Genomic DNA, 23,442 nt, shown 5'->3' on the forward strand with positions numbered 1-23,442 from the left:
TGGCTTCATGCACATACCATGCAATTGGAAGCAAAGTCAAGCTTTCTTCCTTATTTCATGATTCAATGCTTGCATGCTTATTAATGCATGTCTCTTCCATCTTCAAAGATTGCTGCCACCGCCAACCTATGCTTATAGGTTTGTTTCTTACCTTTCAAACTCTACTGCACCAACTTTGCTATTCATATGGCAACTAGCCTTCTTTGCATTCAATGGGTCACCAAGGCTACAGAAAATAATGCTTTCCTATCATGTAGTAAACCACCACATGGATTTCCTCCTCCAATTAAGGAGGGACTGACCCATCATTTCAAGCTCTCCGTGAAACCTAAATCATCATCTCTATAACCATCACCTTAATTAGCTAATTAAGTCGGACAATTACACAGTGATGGAGAGAGATCGGTCGATGGAAGAAGTCAGAGGTACAGTCTGTGTAACTGGTGGAACAGGATATATAGCCTCATGGCTGATTCTGAGGCTGCTTCAGCATGGTTACTCGGTTCGAGCCACCATTAGATCCAGCTAGTAAGTATGGGAGCATATATGGACATAGATGCAGTTAGTTTTAATAAATATTCATATACCAAACGATTCAGAGAATCGATATGTATGATATGTTTTCTATTGCATAACTTAATTTGTTCAAGCTAATTTCTTATTTCAATTTAACTCGCTTTTAAGGCCTTTCAGGTTTCATAAACATGCGGTTTGAACCAGTTAACCAGATCGGATACTTTTGTCCAAAGCAACGTAGTTTTAGGGTTCAGAGTTGATCAAATAATCTGCAGACTCTAATTTAATGAGCTTGTATATGTTCCATTTGTCAGAAGGCAAGAGAGATATCAGCTACCTGACAAGCCTTCCAGGAGCACAAGAGAAACTCCAAATCTTCCATGCAGATCTCAACAACCCCGAGACCTTCAACGACGCCATCCAAGGCTGCACCGGTGTCTTCCACCTTGCTCACCCCATGGACGTTGAAGGCAAAGAACCCGAGGAAACCGTAACCAAACGAGCCCTGGAAGGAACACTAGGCATTTTGAAGGCATGCCTAAGTTGCAAGACGGTGAGGCGAGTGGTTTACACATCCAGTTTGGCCACAATATTGTACAACAGCAAGCGTCTTGAAGAAACTGATGAAAACACATGGAGTGAGGCTGATGTATGCAGAAGTAACAAGCTTGTGATCTCTTCTTACTTGGTTTCCAAGACTCTGGTGGAGAGGACAGCCCTGGAATTTGCAGAGAGGAATGGTTTGGATCTTGTCACTGTGGTTTTGCCTATAGTTGTTGGACCCTTCGTTTGTCCAAATGTTCCTGCTTCCGTGTACATGGGCATGGCTCCCATTTTTGGTATACTATTTTTCCCTTTATACTTTATAAACTAGATTAATACAATGCATGAAACGATTAAAATATCAGGAAATTAGATACATCGAGGGTCAAAATAGAAAGGTATCAACACAAAAATAAGGGAAATTGTATAAAGTATTGAGCAAAATTAACTAAACTAAAGTGCATGTACACACAAAAACTTGTTCATTTCAAGGATTTTGTTGACATTCTCAGCCTTGATGCATGTATGGCAATGCTATATTCCGGGACAAACCAATTGTCATATATGCTAATTTAACGTATTCATTTCATGTTGTTGACAAGAAGTGTATCTCACATCAAGAATGTAAATTAATCGTTCTAACTTCTTTGATATATAAAATTAATGTCATGAAAGTTTGAAATTCTAACTCTGCATACCGGCCTTACCAAATGATTTAGTTTTTTTAACTTGACGGTATCAAATGATTTGGTTTTCTAACTTGTATACTTCAATTCTTTGATCGATCATACCATTTTTGACATAAACATGAATGCTAGCTAGCCATTTCTGACACACACAAAATCATTTATTCTGTCATATTTGCCAAATAGTACTACATCTGTACATCATTATTTGAGATATGCTCTTTATTAGCAAGTCGGATATAATTGATTCCATGCCATTTCTTTCCGAAGTTTTATTGCACTCTATATAATTGAATTTTAATTTGCTCAATTAGCTAGTGTTTTTTTCAATCCATGCAGGTGACCAAGAGCAATGTAAATATCTTGTTAGCACATATATGGTGCACATAGATGATGTGGCGAGTGCCCATATCTTCCTTCTTGAACATGCTAATGCAAAAGGGAGGTACATTTGTTCGTCGATCCAAACAATGATTCATGAGTTTTATGACTTTCTTTCCGCAAGATACCCAGAACTTCATATATCAATACCAGAGTAAGACATCGTTTCTCTTGTTATATTCTTGTAAATAAAATGCTAGCGTTAGTAGCAGTGGCGGGGCCACATAGGGGCATAGTGGGTCACGGGACCCACTAATTGTTTTACATATAAATTAAATTAAGTTAATATATATACCAAGTAGCCATCATGGCGCAGCGGTAATATTGCTTTTTGCCTTGAAACACTTTCAGGGTTCGATTCTCCTTAGCTTCAGCATTTTTGTTTTAATTATTTAAGTAACTTAGTTGGTCTATGGATTAATTAATTATACAGAAAAATTCTTGAAACACTTTCAGGGTTCGATTCTCCTTAACCTCAGCATTTTTGTTTTAATTATTTAAGTAACTTAGTTGGTCTATGGATTAATTAATTATACAGAAAAATTCTTTATTTAATACACAAGAAAAATCAAATCTTGTTCCAATTTGATACTTGATCGTTTGATTTCATTTATTGAGAAAGACATTTTAGTAGTATAAATAAGGAAAATGTTTAGAAACGATTTTAAAATATGAAATCTCGTTGAGAACAATCATCATTTTAATAGATATAATTTTAAATAGAGATTTTTCATATTTTGATATTTTATATTTGTGCCCCAGTTAACTTTAAATTCTGGCTCCGCCTCTGGTTAGTAGTGCATGCATATGTATTACTCACATCAATAATCAGCAATTCAAAACGGCCCATATAATGATGACATATGATCGATGTAGGTTTTCAGAGTAAGTCTTAGACCAATAATGATTTACGGTTTAAATTAACTCACATGAGCGTAAACGATTGAAGCTAGCTAACATACCTCATAACATTTCTTCATTAATTCTTCTTTTGTGATGTCAAATTAATGTGTCAATGCCTACTCACTTTTTCTAATTAATTGGTTCCTTTTCAGTCAGTTAATGGAGATTAAAGGTTACAAAGGAACTAATGTATCGTCAATGAAACTGTTGAATACTGGCTTCAAATTTAAATACGGCCTTGGGGAAATGTTTGATGGCGCTATTCAATCTTGCAAAGAGAAGGGTTTTCTATAATTCATGTTACAAGTGAGCTGTGGCCCGTGTCTAACTTATGGAGATCACATATTCAAATCCCATTAGCGTTAAAGATAACTAAATAAGTGAGAAGATTAACTATGTGTGTGCGTGTGATTCATGTTAAGAAAGGAAGTATATATTTGCAACACCTTTACCCTGATGATGAGAATATATAGCTACTTATTTTTACCACTTTTTTCTAGTACACCTTTATCTGGTTCTATCTGGGGCTTGGTTGTAAGTGCAGATGAAATACCTTTGCTTTGCCCCCACATAGAGTGCAAAATTCATGAAATGAAAAATTTTGCAGATTCCTCGTGAGTCATGAATGAGGTGAATTTGTTATTCTAATTCTCTAATAGGAATTACTTTACTTTCCTTTCATTATGTATAATTTCACTCATTATAAATGACATCTCAAACTCAACAAAATAAAAAACAAAATTTTCCTTCTTTCATTTTTTTGATCAAAAGAATACTTCATTAATAATGAATTGAATACAATGAGTTGTGGATCAACAATCTACAAAAGCAAACCGATATGGTGACCCCTGCAAAACATTGACCCAACTAGACTTCACACTGGAAATCCATACTGACAGACTGATGAAGCCAATCTGGCCCCGACTCTAAACAAAGTAACGGTTGACTAACTTTCAAAGGCTCTTTTGCTAAACGGTGGGCAACTTTATTACCTTCTCGTCTCACAAAATGGTTACTACAACTAGGAAAAGACTGAATTAACAACTTAACGTCATCAATTAAATGGTAGTGCACTTGCGTATATTTCCTTCTTAATATTTCCAAACAGAAGAATGAGTATATTTATGAATTTATTTATTTATTTATTTTGACAAAAATATTTGAGTTTATAAAAACTTGTATTATCTTACTGAATAATTATTTTGTGGTCACGGAGTAAAGTGCCACGTAGTGGTTCAAGCCAATAATATTACTCGAATTTGGTGGGGACCATGCAAGAAGTGAAAGAAAAAAGATAAATTAAATTAAGAGACCAATCATAAATAACTGCAAGACATATGTACCAATAACATTAACCTAGACCACTACGTGTACCATGATCCGGAACCATGCTATAATTTTCCTATTACTAGTAGAAATGCCTAAATACGGAGGGTTGTGCACTTCTTAGTCTTGCTATCTTCTATGTTTACATCGCTCAGTGCAATGTAATAGGGGCAACGCACCTACTAATTGGCAGTGCACTTGCGTCTTCTAAATTGCACGGTTGAACCAAGGATCGGTGTTCATTGGTAATTTGGTATTGAATATTCATATCCGATGATGTAGCACGTATGGTAACCTTTATTAATAATAATAGATTCCTTCGAAAAATGAAAAAATATAGAAAAGAATAATAGAAAAGAACAACAACCGTAACAACGACAATTGAGCCTTTGTAATTATGGCATAGGGACCCAGCTAGCTTCCACCAACAACCATAGAAAAGTCTTCCACCAACAACCATAGGAAAGTCTTTGTGCACTTGAGTAGAAATGAAGAATTTATAAGAAAGTGACAAGACAATGGAGTTGAAAAAAAAGTATGGGGTTAAAATGAATAGATATATCTAGATTCTAAAGAATGCAATTAACGAACAAGATTTGTGAACTGAAGACAGATATAGATGGAAGGAGAGAAAGGTAGAGTATGTGTAACGGGAGGTTCAGGGTTCATAGGGTCCTGGTTGATTCTGAGGCTTCTTGAGCATGGTTACTATGTCAATACTACTGTTAGATCAGACCCAGGTGAGTCACCTTCACAGTTTCACTTCCCTTTCTTTTATAAATGTGGGTATTAACTTAGTTGATTCCTTGATTAAAGAACTAGGGGTTTTAATTATGATTGAGCTGGTTGTTTATGTATTTGCATGCCAAATTGTATCTGGGTATAAATTATTTGTTTTGATCATAATAAATATGAACTTTCCTTTTGTAAAACTATAAAAGAAATTGAACCAAGTTTAAATTTAATGCCTAGAAGTGAGTTATTGCTATGAATGTTCAAACCTTTGCCTTTCTGAAACATTTTTTCATATTGGGATAAAAGGCCAATCTACAAGTTTTCTTTATCGTTGAATTGTTCTGCCTCGCACATAAAGAAGTCTTTATTGTTAGCGCAAACTGAAGTTTGGTGCAAATTTACTTCTAGCTACTTAGTTAGTGTGTACTTGAAAAGAAAATCATAACAGTAATACTTTTTCAATCAGAACACAAGAAAGATGTAAGCTTCCTCACAGCTTTGCCAGGAGCAGAAGAAAGGCTCCAAATTTTCAACGCGGACCTAAGCAACCCAGAAAGTTTCAATGCAGCCATCCAAGGATGTGTCGGAGTGTTCCATGTTGCTACTCCGGTTGACTTTGAAGACAAGGAACCTGAACCAGCAGTGACGAAAAGATCAATCGATGGAGCCCTTGGTATCCTCAAGGCGTGCTTACATGCAAAAACAGTGAAACGAGTTGTGTACACTTCTAGTGCATCTGCTGTTGCATTTAGCAACAAGGATGTGGAAGACATGGATGAGAGTTTTTGGAGTGATACTGATTACATTAAAGCTTTAAAGCCTTATGGAGGCTCATACATGATTTCGAAGACATTGACTGAAAGGGCAGTTCTTGAATTTTCGGAGAAAAATGGATTGGAGGTTGTGACAGTAATTCCTTCTTTTGTTGTTGGCCCCTTCATTTGTCCCAAGTTCCCTGGCTCTGTTTGGACCGCATTGGCTCTGGTTTTAGGTATGTTTAGCATAAAATGACTAAAAACACATCTGCTTTGGTTGCATTTCCAAAATGAACTAGTAGACATATCCTATACAATTTCTATTTGTGTAAACGATCTACTTTGCCTTCTGTTAAACTTGGGGGCTTCAATGGCAATATGGCATACAATGTGTTTCAACGCAATTATAGTCTTTTTGCAATACTACCGGATATAATGTTAGGCCTTAGGATAAGCAAACACGTAATATAATATATATCAAGCTGTTTTGAATCAACTATAACAACAGTTTCAGACAACTCATGAATTTAGTACATTCTTACTTAAAATCAATGTTGGGAATAGATGTTTGACTTCTAGAATTCGATGAAGGTTCCTTATTTGGTGAAGTATCTTGTGAATCTGTAAGAGTTTATATCATTCCAAGTTAGCCTGTTGGAGTTGGCAAATTTGGAAATGCCTTCTTTTCAAGGATTAGTAAAGGAATACTGCACATTTAAAATGACAGACATAAAAATGAAGGATTTAAAGTCCAAATCTAGAATAATTAAGAATTTATTAGATTCCAAAGTCCTAACCACATGTTAAAAAGCTTCTTTGACATCTATGCTTAATGCAGGAAACAAGGATGAATATCCTGTTCTTATCAATATGTCAGTGGTACATGTGGATGATGTCGCCAGAGCGCACATTTTCCTTTTCGAACATCATGATGCAAAAGGGAGATACAATTGCTCATCAAATGTCATAACAATTGAAGAAATGGCCGAGTTCCTTTCTGCCAAATTCCCCGAATTGCAAATACCCTCAGCAGAGTAAGTTAACTATTCTACTTCATATTACTTCAATCTCTCTTTTTGCTTCCATCTCTAAATGTATTTCGTCTTGGATCTGTCTATTTGCAGGTCATTAAAGGAAGTTAAAAGTCCTAAGTTTCCTGGTCTGTCATCAAAGAAACTCTTGGATTCAGCTTTCGAATTTAAGTATGGGGTTGATGAGATGTTCAGTGAGGCAATTCACTGCTGCAAAGAGAAGGGTTATCTCTAATTCCTCTCTGGCATTATAAGGTCTACATATGGTCCTATGCATTTAGGTAAACTTTGAAACATTATGGGTACAATCATTCTCAATTTGGTTGGGAAAGGAACTTTTCTGGTTTAATACCAATAATATAAAAATAAAATGATTTGGAATGGTTATTTGGGGTGAACTGAAGATGATTTAGGGAGAAATAATCTCCATAAGTGGTCTTTAAATGTAATCATATAGAGCACCCTTTCTTTCTGTGAGGCAAACAGGGAAAAGTGATTTCAAGTTTAGCATTGAGCATTGGGTCTGTGGCCCTGTGGGTGAGTGTATGCACATTATCAAATTCAGGTGCAAATTATGTAATTAACATTAGTGAGTCTTCTTCTAATCTTGTTTTTGAACAATTATTTTCACATACTTAGTGATTTTCATACTTAGTTGTACTCAACTGCTGTTGAATTTAAAACTAATGGTGGAGGATATTGATGGAAATAAATAAATTATAACTGCATTATTATATTCATCATGTGAGTTAGATTTAATGACAATGAAGCACGACATAAAATTCATTAAGTGAATATGACTCAATAACGACGTTATAGAATTTAAAGTTTGATGTCTACTTGGGGGCCCAAAAAAATGGTTTGGTGTTAATGCACTTCTTTTTTTTTTTTTTTTTTCATATTGTTGGATTTTGATGAGAGCAATGTACTTGCGTGAGTTACCGACGGGAGTGATTCTAATGAAAACATTTAATATGATAATTTTCTAAACAACGGTTGTGAGCAGGGGTGGAGCCACATGAGGACCCAATGGGTCTGGTGCCCCACTCACTTATATATATATATATATATATATATATATATATATTTTTAAATTTATGTATATGAAAACGTTTATAAGTAGCTTAGCGTTTCTATAACATTACCACTAGCTAACTTGGTGTAGTGGTAGGGTATGGATTTTGCAGCTAGTCCTTGGTTCAATTCATGCATGTTGGGAAGATTAGTTTTTTAATTTTTTTTTTCTTCTTTTTGACAACATTAACACAATATTTCCTTAAAGTTTTAAAAGTTAAAAATAAATTATGTCTCTGTAAAAATTGTCTACTATCTAAAGCTATAAGTTTTGGGTGGTGCTATTCACACACCCTTTTTCTCTATTCGCACACCTCTTCTAATTTTCTATTACTTTAATTCAAATTTTTTTTATAAACTTCCCTAACTACCCTTACTTATAAATCTGTTTCTTTTTATTTTTTATTTTTTTCTATTTGGCAATTCAATCATGAATGAAACATCATTATACAATAAATCAATTTTTTTTACCTATAAATGAAGGAAAAATAATACGTTTATTAAGTGGAATGACCTGTATTATTAGAGAAAGAATATGTTTCCCAAGTAATCACCTTCACCCAACTGAATCCAAATTGTAAAGCTTGTCCTCATACTTTGTACAGTACCAAACTCAATGCTTGTTTGTTTATGACTCTTAATCTAGGTGCATCATCCTCAAATAAAATAAAAAAATAAAATAAATATGGAATCAACGTTTTATCTACTTCAGCCACAAGCTTCCACACTGCAGTTGAAGATGTACATAAAATTTAGAGATGCTCTACATAATATTGAATGCAATGAGTTGCAATCTTCGTGTGGGGACAAAACTATGTTCTACTAGCATAATATAGTAGACCAAATCATGTTTATAATCATAGACCATCATTTTGTTGTAAAGTTTTATAGTTGCTCAATGGAATCAAATACACCAAATAATTTTAGTTAAAATCTTAACAGGAATAATGGATTCAAAGGGGCTCGAATGATTACTGAACTCATTTTTTTTCCATGTCTCCATTGCAAATCAAATGTAAAATTTTCTCAAATGATGGGTCTAAAGTTTCTTGTTCTACCATGATTAAACTTCAAAGCATCATATTAGAGAGATATAATGACTATGCTACATAAGTTTTCAATGAAAAAGAAAAGAGGGAATCGAAAAGAGTTTTGAAGTCCTCTGTGTCTGCGGAAAAATAAGGGTTTAGGATTTGAGGATGACTGACTTGCCAAATGGAAAAAGAAACATAATTATAAGGAAGGGTAGTTAGGGTAAGTTTTAAAAGAAATTGAATTAAAGTAATAGAAAAATAGAGGGGGTGTGTGAATAGAGAAAAATGGTGTGTGAATAGTACCAACCTAAATTTTAGAGTTAATTTGATTAAAGTTCAAATCTCGATTCTATATTGATTGTAGTCCGGATGAATTGTTTTGTTAATTGCAGTCCTATAACTCAGCTGCCATATTGGATTTATTTCCTTTTTTATCTTGCCGACTCAAAATTTATTCCTAATATACCCTTGTTTAATATCTTTTGCACAAAAAATCAATATATTTACTGTAATCCTAAATTATTGCAATTTGTTTTAATATAATATCAGGAAATTTAATATCTTGACATTAATTTATATTACTGATTGAATTCAAAAGAAAAATCTATACCGTAGTTAACCCTAATCTCATCTTGGCAAGGGTACCTAAGAAATCAATATAAAAAATAAAAAATAAAAAAAAGCTCTGAACCTAGGGTTTTTTTGTCTTGGGAATCGATTCTCATCCGGCAGCTTACCAAGTTGAGGCAGGCCTCTGGCCTCATTGGAGGGCGGTGAGTGCAGCCGGACGGGGAGGTTTTAGTTAAGGGGTCGGTGGCTCTGGTCGAAGGGTTCTGGCTCGGATACAGGTGTGGTTCAAGTGAGGGTCTGACGCGGTTGGGGTCTTCTCATAGTGATCTTTGGGGGGAGGTTGGGTTTCCCTATTGGGCGATCTGACCTTCGCTTTGATGGGCTTCGCGGCTGGAGGCGCAGCACTAGCGGAGTGGAGGTGGCGACGGCGGCATCCATGCTTTCTCAGGCTTCAAAACGGTGCGCGCCGGCGGAGGGTAGTTGTTTTGCGGCGGCGCGGATCTGGTGACAAGATGCTCTTTCGATTCTTTGTCGATGGTGGGCTTCTTTGTTGGAGGAGTTGTGCTGGCATAATGGTGGCCAGGTGACAGGACCCGCCCCGGATTTCACCCTGAAATCCGAAGAGACCCTGTGGGGCCCACCTTAGAAGAAATTCTACCAAAATTTTGACAGAACTTCCCCTAAAAATGGACAACCCAAAACCTGTAGAAAAACAATTACACTTCTAAATCATCCATCCTTATTCTCCTGGAGCCACCCTGCTCCCTATATCACAACATCTCTCATATCACCAAACAATTCTGAAACTTAAGAATATTAATCTCATAGGTTATCAGAGCAATCTAATATACAGGCGAACAAGAGAATAGAAAGCAAGATAAATGATCGATGCTTTTATAATGCGGAAGCTATGACAGCTATGCCTCAACCCCAAGTACGCTCGACCTCAAGCTAAACTGGCCTGCAAACTGGGCATTTAAAACCGAAGGGCCCAGGGGAAAACATTTAAAATATGTTAGAGTGAGTGGACGAAAAATAAGTGATTTCAAATGAATAAATAAAACTTAATGCTTTCCCAAGTTATTCTCTAAAACCTCGCATGCAGTAACAATCTTGGAAATACTTTTAATCATCCTCTTTACTGAAATCTCAATCACGTAACAAGAACATCTTGAAATCTCTTAAAATCTCATCCTCAATCCTTATAAAAACATCCATTTTCATGAGGCTCGTTTGATGACTAGAAAGGACTGCTGTCAAGTCATCTCATGCCATCTAGGAGGGACTGCCACCCAGATGACGCATCGGAATGGACTGCCAACCGGAATAGGAGGCGGTGGATAGATGGGACTGCCAACTAGCCACATGTAGTAGACGGGACTGCCGACTAACCACAGGTAGTAGACGGGACTGCCGACTAACTACCTCATGTCATCTGGAAGGGACTGCCAACCAGGTGACGCATCGGATGGGACTGCCAACCGAGCTGTAGTCTGGAAGGGACTGCCAACCAGACTATTACCTAGAAGGGACTGCCGACTAGGTAAGATACGCATGCGCCAAAACTGGCCTCCTTAATAAACTGAATAGCCTCCTCAAGAACTGAACATAACCTCTTTCAATCACTTGCTTTCGGAAAGAAACTCGATATTACCTCAATAAATCATTAATAATTCACCGAAAGCATAACTCAGTAATAACTCACTAACTCAATCTTCGATATCTCAATAAATCCTCGAAAGCATAATCACATACTCTATAATTCAATAATTGCTTTCGGAAAGAAAGCTCCATCTAACCCAAGTCTGATAAGTGCGGAATTCAAAACCCAATAAATCTCGATAAATCAATCATGCTCAAATATTTGCTAAATCCCTCGCACTCGTATATCTTCATAAAAACTGATATTCGAAAACAATAATTCTCATAATATTTTTCCGAATCAGTCACTTCCCGAAAATCATTTCCCAACTCAATAACTCATGAATGACTATCTCAAAAATCTACTAAAAGCCCTCGGGAAGGAATTTCAATACTAATCTCGTAATCCATAAATAAATCTCGATAAACTAAATCTCAAATATTCAAAACATAATTAAATCTCAATTGGAAGAAAATAATAATAATACTGCATGCGGAATTAATTTAAAAACAAATGTCCACTCACAGTACTATTGGCAACCACGCAAACGAGTTCCTTCATCTAACCGTAGCTCACGACATTGCCCTGTACACAATTATATTTCCGTAAACGGCAATCCGATAAAATAATTACGAACTTAAACGAAATCCGAAAATCCCTATCTCCAATACTTCTCAAATTCAACCCAAATCTCTTCCACAATTCTAATTCCTCAATTTACATATTCCATAATGAAAACGAGGGAAATCCGACGGCCGGATTTCCCATAATTCCACCACAAAACTCCAAACTTCGAAAATTCACAAACAATTCCAAACTCCTCCAAAATTCACCAAACTTCATATATAAGCTCTATGATAATTATAGAATTTAACTAGCTAAAAATTGAAATTTATAAACTACCCTAGCCGCCGCTACCGCCGCCCACAGTGGCGGCGCCGCCGCCACCATCTCCGATGGCCACCAAAATTTGGCAGTAGCACCTTCTCAACACACTGATTCAACTTCTCAACTACAACATTCCCAAATAACAATTAAAAATGGCCGAAATCGATTCAATGAACAAAAACCCAGAAATCCTCAAGAACCCTAGAATTTCAATTCGTCGATTCGGCATCTACACAACAAATCGTGATACAAGGCCATAGGGGAAATGATCAGTGATGAAAACCGAACCTTCGACGGCGAGATGGGGACCGGAGGTGGTCGGAATCGCCGGAAATCGGCAAAAGCTTCAAACTGCAGCCGGAGGAGTTTTTCCTTCGATCCGTGGTTTTCCGGCCAAATCGTGGAAAACCAAGGTTGCTAGGGTGCTCGGAGGGAGGAGGCGCTCCTCTGGTGACCGGTGGCACGCCGGTTGGTGGCCGGAATCGCCGGAAATCGGAGGGAGAGGGAAAATGGTCGAACCGGAGAAGAGAGAGGTCGGGGGAGAGGAGAGAGAAAGAGCTGGGGTGGGTTTCCGGAAATGGAAACCTACCCGGGGTAAATTTCTATTTTAATCAAAAATTACCATGAACAGTAACTTCACATTTTTGGCCATAACTCTCGCATACGAAGTCCGATTTTTACGTACCACATATGCACGCGCTCGGTTTAACGTCCTCTACAACCTTCATGAAGGAAAATTTCTCAAATTTTGACCCAAACAAAAAGTCAACTTTTAGGGCCCCCTAAAAGCATTGAAACGACAGTAAAAGTGAAAGTAAAAGTTGTTTACTGTCCAAATGACTAGTAAACTGGTGAATCCGGGTTCGGGACGTCACACCAGGCTGGTTCACGGGTTTTGGTGCTTCGTCGGCAGCGGCGGCTGGTGGTTCTTCTCCATGGTGGCTAGGTTTTGCGGTGGGGAGCTTTGTCAGGGATCTGTGAATGGGCTTTGGGGCTGGGCCTTTTGGGCCAGACTTAGTTGGGTTAGGGCTCTGTGTTTATTTGTAGCTGTTTTTTTTTAATAATTCCCTTTGTGGGAGGTAGTGGGTTTCGGCCCTGTCTAGACATTTGTTTTGTGTTTGTTTTTTTCTAGTTGTTAGTTAGGTGACAAACCTCGATCACTTTTAACTCGGTTGGGTTTGTCTTGTCTATGCTAGTGGGAGCTCCTCTATGAGCCTTTGTAGAAGTATTTGGTTTCAACGCACCACAATGGCGTGCTCGGCGTTTGGAGTCAGGTACGAGATGTTTTTGTTAGCATAGACTACTCTGAGCTTTCAATTGTCAAAATAGAGTAGTCTTTTGTACTATTCTTTGCCCATGAATTAGGGCCAAATTAATGTATGAGCTCTTTATCTAAAAAAAAAAATTCTATATATAATATATAAGACACTATTCTTCTTTGATCTTGCCTAATACATATTGTCTCATTCTCGTTCTCTTTCTCCTTATTCTTCTTCTTCTTTCTCTTCTCTCCTATCAATATTGTCTCGTCTTTCTTATCACCATCACTTTTCTTATCAGCACCGTTGAGGTAAATATTATTATTCCGTGTGTGTGTGTGTACTGAAATTGTTGACTTAATTTGTCTTCATTACTCTGTTACACGAACCATTTCTCTCATCAATGGATTGATGATTTGTTATAGTGTAAATATAATTTTTGTTTATGTATCTGCATATGAGGTATATATAGTGCGTGGTTAAACTTTTACCTTTGTTTTAGACATATATGGTGAAAGACTTACCTTTTTATGAGGTGAAAATAATTATACCTCTATATGAGGTTAAACATTCTAGTTTGCATATTATTTTTTATGTTGATTTCATGTTTTATAATTATATGTACCTTGTAGTTAGGTTGATTTAATGTTCATCACTTTCTACCTTTTGGTTAGGTTTATACTAGAATACCTTCTTTTCTCTTTGCGAAGTGAAAATATATGCCTTTGCATGAGGTAAAACACTCATGCTTGCATACTTTTTGGTTAAATTGATTTCAAATTCTTTAATTATACCTCGTGGTTAGATTAACAAAGAAAAACTGATCGGACTGCATTCACTATTGAACTACGAAATTGGACCTTGATTTAAATCCTCTAAATTTTATTAATAAAGTATGTAATTTTAAGAAAAATATTAATATTACCGTAATTTTATTCAAATTTATTATCTTTTATTAAAGTTTTGGTATATATTTTAAATACCAATTTTTTTTCTTTCTAAAACTTTTGAATGGCCCACTTGGTATGAAATTCTGGCCCCGCCACTGGTTGTGAGACTCACTTTCGATCACATTTCGGCAAATCAACCGTTAAATATTTAGATATTCATAAGTAGATCATTTCTACAAATTTGAAACCAAATTAAAAATCACTAAGGTATGGAATTAGATTAAATAAATGGATAAACCAAATCTGTCAAACTTGAACATTTCATGTTCATAAATGATAAATCACTATAATGAATGCTTTAACGATTTTCAATTTGAAAGAAAATTTGTAGAAATGATCTACTCATGCATACCTATACATCTAACGGTTAATTTGCTGAAATGTGATTGAAAAGTGAGTCTCATAACTATTGATTAGAAAGTCTTTATAAAATCTTAATTTTAATGGTCCTCGTTAAAATCTCACCCAATTACTGACAATTATTGATTGATGTAAATGTTACTATACATTTCCACTAATTAACCAATGAATGATCAATAGTTCGTTGACCACATTGTGATTAACAAAGCTAATAAATAAATTCACAAAAATAGAACTATAACCCCAAAAAAAAAAAATATCACATGAGAAGAGAAGAGTGGAATGATGAGACACAGTACTAATAAAGAGTACGAGCCTTTGCTCGTCCGTAAAAGTGAAACGAAGGCGAAGTTAACGGTTCATGCGACACGTCCATGACTTCTGTAACGACCTTCTTCTCTTTCCCGCTCGTTTCTCGCCTCTCAAACTAATTCTTCTCTTCTCTTTCTCTCTGAACGCTTCTTTTAATTTATCACTATTTCCTGGAATTTGAAATCTAACATAATCTGATCCTGCAATGATGTCGTTTTCAGACTCTAAATCTTCTTCCCATGGCGGAGTCTTTGAGTACAAGTGTTTCCATCAGTTTAGACATGACCGTAAGTACTTTCCCTTCCGTCTGGTTTCCAAGAAAATGCGTGAGCTACAAAATTTTGTAACCCCATATTCTGATTAATCAAATGTAGAATTGAATGGCATTGATGTTCTGTCTTTTGGTTAATCTTAGGCACTTTTTGTTTTCTCACAAAATGTATGGGTGGAAATGAAATAGAAATACTACCCGGAGCTGTGGTCTGTTGATTATCTATAAAACCATCACCATGTAGGTCACATGTTATTCTCTGTTTTGAGGTGACGGGTTCAAATTTCACTGAGAATCGTGAGGGTGGGGATAAAAGAAAAAATGAAATAGAGATTTTATTCTGATTATTTTCATGTTTGGATTTCCTAGGGTTGAGAAAGTACTTGGGAATAATGTGATAATTCTACTCATCTCTCAAGGAGGTTTATATAGTATTACATCTATGTACACAAAGGAAAGTAATCAATCCTAATATAAGTCAACTATAGCACTATTGCTAATTGATACAAAATAAATCTAATTGATACACAAATTAAATCATAATAAAGTTAATTGATACAGTTCATGTCAACACTCCCCCTCAAGTTGGTGCATAGATATCTCGAATGCCCAACTTGTCAAGTGAGATGTGAAATACCTTACCAGAAACAGCTTTTGTCAGAATATCTGCAAGTTGATATCTAGTCTTCACATGAGGTACATCAATAATCTCTGATTCCCGCTTTTCCTTGATAAAGTGTCTATCCACTTTAACATGTTTTGTTTTGTCATGTTGAACTGGATTATGTGCAATGTCTATGGCTACCTTATTGTCACAAAAGAGATTCATAGCCTGTTTGAGCTTCAACCCCAAGTCCTTCAGTAAGTTACGTGGCCATAACATTTCACAAACACGTTGGGCCATTCCTCTATACTCTGCCTCCTCACTAGATTTGGCAACTACCTTCTGTTTCTTGCTCCTCATGTAACAAAGTTACCTCCCACAAATGTGAAATATCTGAAGGTTGATCTTTTATCAGTGATACATCCAGCCCAATCTGCGTCAGTGTGTCCTACCACCTCCAAAAGATTATTTTAAGAAAACATGATCCCTTTTCCTGGAGCTGACTTCAAATAACTAAGAATACAATATACAGCATTCATGTCGTCTTCACTTGGAGCATGCATGAATTTGCTGACCACACTCAAAGCATATGCAATGTCAGAACGAGTTTGAGAGAGATAGATGAGTCTGCCAACTAGTCTTTGATATCTTTCTCGGTTAGTAGGTACTTGATCAGGATATTCTGCTAACTTGTGGTTTTGCTCCACAGGTATATCTGCAAGTCTGCAATCCAGCATGCCTGTTTCAGTGAGTAAGACATATTTCCTTTGAGACAGGAAAATGCCTTCTTCTGATCTGGCCACCTCAATGCCTTGGAAGTATTTCAATCCACCAAGATCTTTCATCTCAAATTCAGATGATTGATAAGCTTATAACTTCTTCAATTCTTCTTGATCATCTCCTATCACGATCATATCATCCACATAGATAACCAAGGCAGTTATCTTATCCTTTCGCTTTAAGAAGAGAGTGTGATTTGAGTTACTCTACTTGTAGCCAAATGCCTTCATCAACTGTCTGAACCTTCCAAACCATTCTTTGAGAGATTGCTTGAGTCTGTATAGAGACTTCTTCAATCTGCAAACCATGCCTTCCTACGAAGGTGCAATGAACCCTGGGGGTAGATCCACGTATATCTCCTCTTTCAGATCTCCATGCAAGAATGCAAACTTCACATCAAACTACTTAAGGGGCAAATCCAAGTTCGCAACTAGAGACAATAGTACACAAACAATACTAATCTTGGCTACCGGTGCAAATGTTTCCTGATAATCAATACCATATGTTTATGTGTAGCCTTTAGCAACTAACCTTGCTTTGTACCCGTCCAGTGTCCCATTAGCAGTATACCTCAAGGTATAGATCCACCTGCAACCCACTGTTTTCTTTCCTTGAGGTTTTGGTACTAGCTCCCATTTATCATTCTTCTCCAAAGCTTCCATTTCAACCTTCATTGCTTCAGTCCATTTGGGATTTGCTAATGCTTCCTGCACTTTATTTGGAATGACAATAGTAGATAATTGAAACACAAATGATGAATATGACCGACTAATTACTTATGGTTATTTGGCTTTGGCTTTAAGATTTGGTTCATACTGGGCTTTAGGCTTCCATCTTGTTGTGCGATCTGGCAATTGATATTTGGGGGGCACACTTGTTTCAGTATTAGGTTTTGTTTCAAGGTTATCCTCATTATTTATGATATCATTAGGCTCATGATCAAGGAGATGCTCATCATTTATAACAATATCTGACTCAAGTTCAGGATTGAGACTTACCTCAGGAGCATTCTCATGAGAAATAATGACCAATGTGGTAGGAGTAGGGGGTCTTCAGTTGAATCTGGCAAGACTGACTGAGGTTGATCATTAATTCATGTTACTGGCGTTTCTAGGTGATCATCATTTCCTATTGTTGGTTCTTCTGGATCCATTTGATTTCTTTCTTTTACAACAATTCTTTCTTCCACAACAATTTCTGGTACTTCCAATATTGAAGAAGATTGCTCTTCTCTAGATGTGCTCTATCCCCCTAACGAGAAGCCTTCGGGGCAAAGAAAAGTTGTTGCTCAGAGAATGTTACATCCATGGTAACATGCAATTTTCTGGTAGAGGGATTGTAGCACTTATATCCTTTTTGGGTAGAACCATATCCCACAAAAACACACTTTTCAGCACAAGCATCCAACTTTGTTATCTAATTATAAGGAATGTGTCTATAAGCTACACAACCAAAGATCTTGGGTGGGAAGTTGTGGAGTGGTGGTAGGTTAAAGAACTGGCCAAGAGCTTCAAGTGGTGTTTTTGGGCATATGTGTGCATCCTCATTGGGTGCTTTAAGAGCTTGTGTAGGTAGGCGATTTAGGAGATAACCAGTGTTAAGGATGGCATCACCCCATAAATACTCAGGCATATGGGCTCCGATTAGCATGGAGTGGCCAACTTGAAGGATATGTTGGTTTTTCTGTTCTACCACACCATTTTGTTGAGGAGTTTGGGGACATATGGTGTCACACCCCCGATTTTTAACACAAATAAAAATCGATATATATATATATAATCTCATAATTATACATGCGTGATGATTCAGCCATCAATATAAAATACTTGAAAACTTTTTCCCTCTAAACCAAGTATATACTGATGCGCTAAACCCACTATGTTAATATAGACCGGCTCCACAGAGTCATATATTACATGAGTTTATGAATTAAATTGCCACAACAAGATAATAAGTAAATGCTCGTCAAAGACTACAACGGAAGTCTTTCCAATGGTAAAGTCACAAAATTAACTTCCTACTATATAGCTGTAAGCACGCGATCTCAGCTTTAGCCATTATTGTCCTGACCTGCAGGATTAACCCCCACACCATTGAATAGTGCACCGGGTTGTCACACAACAAACCCGGTATGAAAGCTTGAATGAGTAAACTCAAAACCACAAAGTAGACTCACATTCTTAAGTCACCTCAACCTTACAAGATAAGCACATAACTCACAACTACAATGACAGGACCCGTCCCAAGAATCACCCCGAAATCCTGGGATACGAGCCTGCGGGGCCCACGTTAAGCGAAATCCTACCGAAAAATCGGCAGAACCTCCCCTAAATATGGGCTACCCAAAAAGTTCACAAACCTGGATATGATTAAAACTTTAACTTCTACTCAACCCACAATACCATAGTTACATTCCAAGCATAAATATTACATTCGGAAAGTTCATATCCCAACGCAATCTCCGTAAATAACATTAATTCGAACAAAAACATCCACCAAATTAAAAAGAGTTATCAGAGCAACACTAATAACTAAGCCGATATCATACAAGATAGGTTAAGTAATAACCTACGGACAAAACAGAAGCGCTGATTCCAAAGTCTCTAGAGCCTGGATGCGATCTCGGCAAATCTGAAATCTGGGCATTTGAAAACGAAGGGCCCAGGGGAAAACATATAAAATCCATTAGAGTGAGTGGACAAAACCGAAAAAAATTTGAAACAATTAATGGAATGCTTCCCCATTTCTCTTTTCAACAAAAACAACATGCAGCGAGATTCCATAATATTTCCAACTCAATCCTTTTCAAGAAAACTCATGTGATGACTAGGAAGGACTGCTTCCTAGGTATCTCAAGCCATCTGGGAGGGACTGCCACCCAGATGACGCATCGGAAGGGACTGCCAACCGGAATAGGAGGCGTTGGTTAGTTGGGTCTGCCAACTAGCCACAGGTAGTTAGAAGGGACTGCCAACTAACTACCTCATGTCATCTGGAAGGGACTGCCAACCAGATGACGCATCGGATAGGACTGCCAACCGGGCTGTAGTCTGGAAGGGACTGCCAACCAGACTATTACCTAGAAGGGACTGCCAACTAGGTAAGATACGCATGCGCCAAAACTGGCCTCCTTGTCAACTGCTTTCTTTTTAAAATCCTTACTTTCCATAGAGTCACATTTTCTCAAATAATAAACCAACTGAAAACTTAATTCCATGCTGCATGCATTATTTAAACAGAATAAAAGTCCACTCACAAGTAAGTCCCGTAGCTAATCCTGCTGCCTGCCCGTGTCCTCCTCGCTCGAGGGCTCAGTACGTCCTGTAATAATTGGGCATGATAAAATTAACCTCACAAAGGAAATCATTAAAGAATTAAAACTCATTCCCTTGAAAGTTTAAGTAACTCATTACTCAACAATTCCTCTATAATTTCGAATCTTTCCAATTTGGATATTTAACATCCGACAACGGAAATCCTAACATTCTCAACATCCTCTAATTTCTTTTTAGCCTTCAAAAGTCACTTGTAACTTCTCAAACAATAAATTTCAATATCCTAACTACAATTTTAACCAATAAATAAAGAATAAATTCTCCCTTTCAAGTTCCTCAAATTCTCTCTTAACTTCCTTTGATCCATTTCATTTTCCGAATGTTCCCACAATCGCAGATACCACAAAATCACAACACCGATTGCCATGACCAACTTAACCAAAACCAACCACTATAACTAATTACAACAACTTCCAAAAGCTCAAACTTAATATCCAAATCATAAAAAAAATAAATTGAACTTCTCCAATTACACACGAAATAGATGTTTTCATAGAGCTGCCGGCGCCCCAAGGCGCCATCGCCCATGGCGGTGCGCCACCACACAAACCACCACAACCGGTCAAGCTATTTTACAAAACAATCTCCAAAACCAGCCAAGAATCAAAAATATACCTGCAACAGCCAACAATTTCCAACTATTTTGGCCGGAAAATTCAAAACATAAACCAAGAAGCTGCACAAGAGAAGGGATGAAGATTAGCATCACCCCAGCACCTAAAACCCCAAAGAAATCCGGCTGGAAACTGTCAGAAAACCGAAGATCGGAGCCAAACTCCGGTTTTCCCCATTTCTGCAATTCTCTTCGAAACTCAAAAACCAATGATACCCAAGGTGAAAAACTTACATATCTAGGAAAAGGAGGGAGGAAGGATCATGCCATGGTGAGCGGTACGCACTGGGGTGGCCGGACGACGTCAATTTTTGTGGAAGAAGGCCGGCGGTGAAAGAAAAAGAAAGGGGAAGGGAGAGCTCGGGCTTGTCCCAATTTTTCCTCTATCTGTCACTTTCTCTCTCTTCCCAACAAAAGAAACTCATTTAAAAAGAACTCCACCAAAAGAAGAAAAAAAAAAGAAATTTCCATTTTAGTCACAACTTTCCCGATATAACACCGATTTAAACAAACTACGTGTCCACGAACTCAATTTTTCGTAACCTACGACATACTCAAGGAATATTCCGACGTAACAGACAAAGTGGAAAGTCAACCCCTTGGTCAAAACCGATAAAAAAGTAACTCATAGAGATTTTAAGGTACGGGGCCTTACATACAACCATCTATTGCATAACCTTCCATAAAATGCTTGCGTAGGTCAACTCGTGACTAAAACCACATGCTCAGATTCTCAACCTAGCATCCAATTACACAAATTCCTGTCAAACAAAACCTCCTCAAGTAATGTTTGGAAATCCTTTGACGCACAACGGCGAGTCACAAAGATCGCACTCATTTCCTTCCTACCGGAAGCCTTTGTCATCAACATGACATCAAAGGTGAAAACAATGAATCACTTTCCTATCCTCACATAGAGCACAGTCGTCACCACTATGGCCTTTAGGATTAATCAAACCATCAATCAATAAAATTAAGAATAAAACAAGTCAATCACAATTCAAAACAAGCAAACCAATTCATAGTAACCCCTGCGAACAGTTTTAGTTCAGGAGGTCACATTAAGACAAGCAATTCAAGTCATAGTAATTATCATAACCCCACACTCTGACATCCGTAGGTAGCTCCGACCATCACAGCAGTCCGCTCGATCTTTGTTAACTTAATAACAATTCAACTCCTCTACCAAGTAGTCATCACACTGATCATCACACAGATTTCACTGGTCATCACACGGATTTTGCCGGTCATCACACAGATAGCAATCATCCAACTGATCATCACACAGATTTCACCGGTCATCACACAGATAGTCATCATACTACTGATCATCACACAGATTTCGCCGGTCATCACACAGATAGCAATCGTCAAACCGATCATCATACATATTTCGCCGGTCATCACACAGATAGCAATCGTTAAACTGATCATCACACATATTTTGCCAGTCATCACACAGATAGCAATCATCCAACTGATCATCACACAGATAGCCATCATCTTACTGATCATCACACTAACTTCGCCAGTCTTCACACAGATCACCACACAGATGTTATTGATTCATTACACAGATATTCCTACACAAGTTTTACATGACAATCATCACAAAGATTCATCACACTGATGTCATCGATTCATTACACATATATTCCTACACAAGCTTTACATGACAATCATCACAAAGATTTATCACACTGATGCCATCAATTCATCACACATATATTCCTACACAAGTTTTACATGACAATCATCACAAAGATTCATCACACTGATGTCATCGATTCATCACACAGATATTCCCACGCAAGCTTTACATGACAATCATCACAAACATTCATCACACTGATATTCCTACACAAGCTACCATATCTTAAATCTCAATTAAGATGGTCATATTGGACTCATGGTATCTCAACACATGAAATTCTATAATTACAACTCAATACACAATTTCACCATTTTCGAGCAATAATGAACTCATTTTCAAATAGTGCTCACATCTCTACGAAGCCACCAATACGTATATATTTCACACACACACACACACATATATATATATATGTGTGTGTGTGTGTGTATATATATATACATATATACACATATATACAGAAAGGTTCTGAAGAGGACGTCCGCAACCCATAAAAAGTACGGACGTCCCTCTTCTGGCGGCTATGGATGCGCTGCGGTAGCAGGACGAACCCTCTGGACATCCCGGACCAGTTTGCAGTTAAGTGAACTCGCCGGCTACCACTTTTCAGTCGACCTTGATCGGACTACCACTTTGCAGTCGACCACACTGCTCAGACCTCATATCTCGATCTTTTTGGCCTTCGTCTTCACTGCAAACTGGTCTGGGATGCCGTTGGCCTCTGTCCTGCAAGAGGCGCGCTGCCTTCGGAGCTTGATCGTAGAGAAATGCCGGACGTCCGCACTTTTTCTGGGTTGCGGACGTCCTCTTCAGAACCTCTATATATATATATATATATATATATATATACACACACACACACACGTAGTCATCCACTCAGGAATGCCACTAATACCAACTATAGTCATAGTTAACCTAATAACTCCAAGACAATATGGTAATTATGCTCATAACAAATATCGTGAGATTTACTCATCTCTGAATCCCGCTGCTTCTTCACATGCTAACCAAGACAAGCACAAATCGCCGCAATCCGCTCAACACAAGCCTGTCAAGTACTATACACATACGGTCTAGATTCAGTGAAAGAATCACAAAGTGATTAAAGTCCGAAACCTCGTTTTGAACTAAAACCACAAAAGTGATGCCAATAGAGGCGAAACCACATCCGAGACCACCCAAGTCTCCGGAATACTTCTACGATCGATATGTCAAAACCA

General features: G+C 37.4%; 2 protein-coding genes across 4 annotated transcripts in view; both read left to right on the forward strand.

Annotated features, from left to right (window-relative positions):
- The first annotated feature begins 236 nt into the window (after positions 1 to 236).
- On the forward strand, positions 237 to 3,623 carry LOC112182140 (vestitone reductase). Of its 2 annotated transcripts, none has more exons than XM_024320584.2 (4): positions 237 to 528; positions 808 to 1,355; positions 2,085 to 2,280; positions 3,182 to 3,623. In XM_024320584.2, the coding sequence occupies exons 1-4, from the start codon at positions 392 to 394 to the stop codon at positions 3,321 to 3,323; spliced, it is 1,023 nt and encodes a 340-aa protein (XP_024176352.2). In that variant the 5' UTR covers positions 237 to 391; the 3' UTR covers positions 3,324 to 3,623. The 2 variants fall into 2 exon arrangements, with proteins under 2 accessions (XP_024176352.2, XP_024176351.1); XM_024320583.2 differs by having other exon boundaries at positions 831 to 1,355; positions 3,182 to 3,620.
- A 1,251-nt stretch (positions 3,624 to 4,874) lies between these two features.
- Positions 4,875 to 23,442, forward strand: part of LOC112177823 (vestitone reductase) — a 44,588-nt gene continuing 26,020 nt past the window's right edge. Inside the window, exons 1-4 of one of the 2 annotated variants that reach the window (XM_024316075.2) lie at positions 4,877 to 5,095; positions 5,557 to 6,081; positions 6,684 to 6,879; positions 6,970 to 7,541. In XM_024316075.2, coding sequence (XP_024171843.1) covers positions 4,975 to 5,095; positions 5,557 to 6,081; positions 6,684 to 6,879; positions 6,970 to 7,111 — 984 coding nt within the window. In that variant the 5' untranslated portion in view covers positions 4,877 to 4,974 and the 3' untranslated portion in view covers positions 7,112 to 7,541. Of the gene's footprint in view, positions 5,096 to 5,556; positions 6,082 to 6,683; positions 6,880 to 6,969; positions 7,542 to 23,442 lie in introns of those variants that run through there. The other variant, XM_024316078.2, reaches the window with a different exon arrangement.

Source organism: Rosa chinensis, chromosome 1 (genome assembly GCF_002994745.2).
Source record: "Rosa chinensis cultivar Old Blush chromosome 1, RchiOBHm-V2, whole genome shotgun sequence".
Taxonomy (NCBI): Eukaryota; Viridiplantae; Streptophyta; class Magnoliopsida; order Rosales; family Rosaceae; genus Rosa; species Rosa chinensis.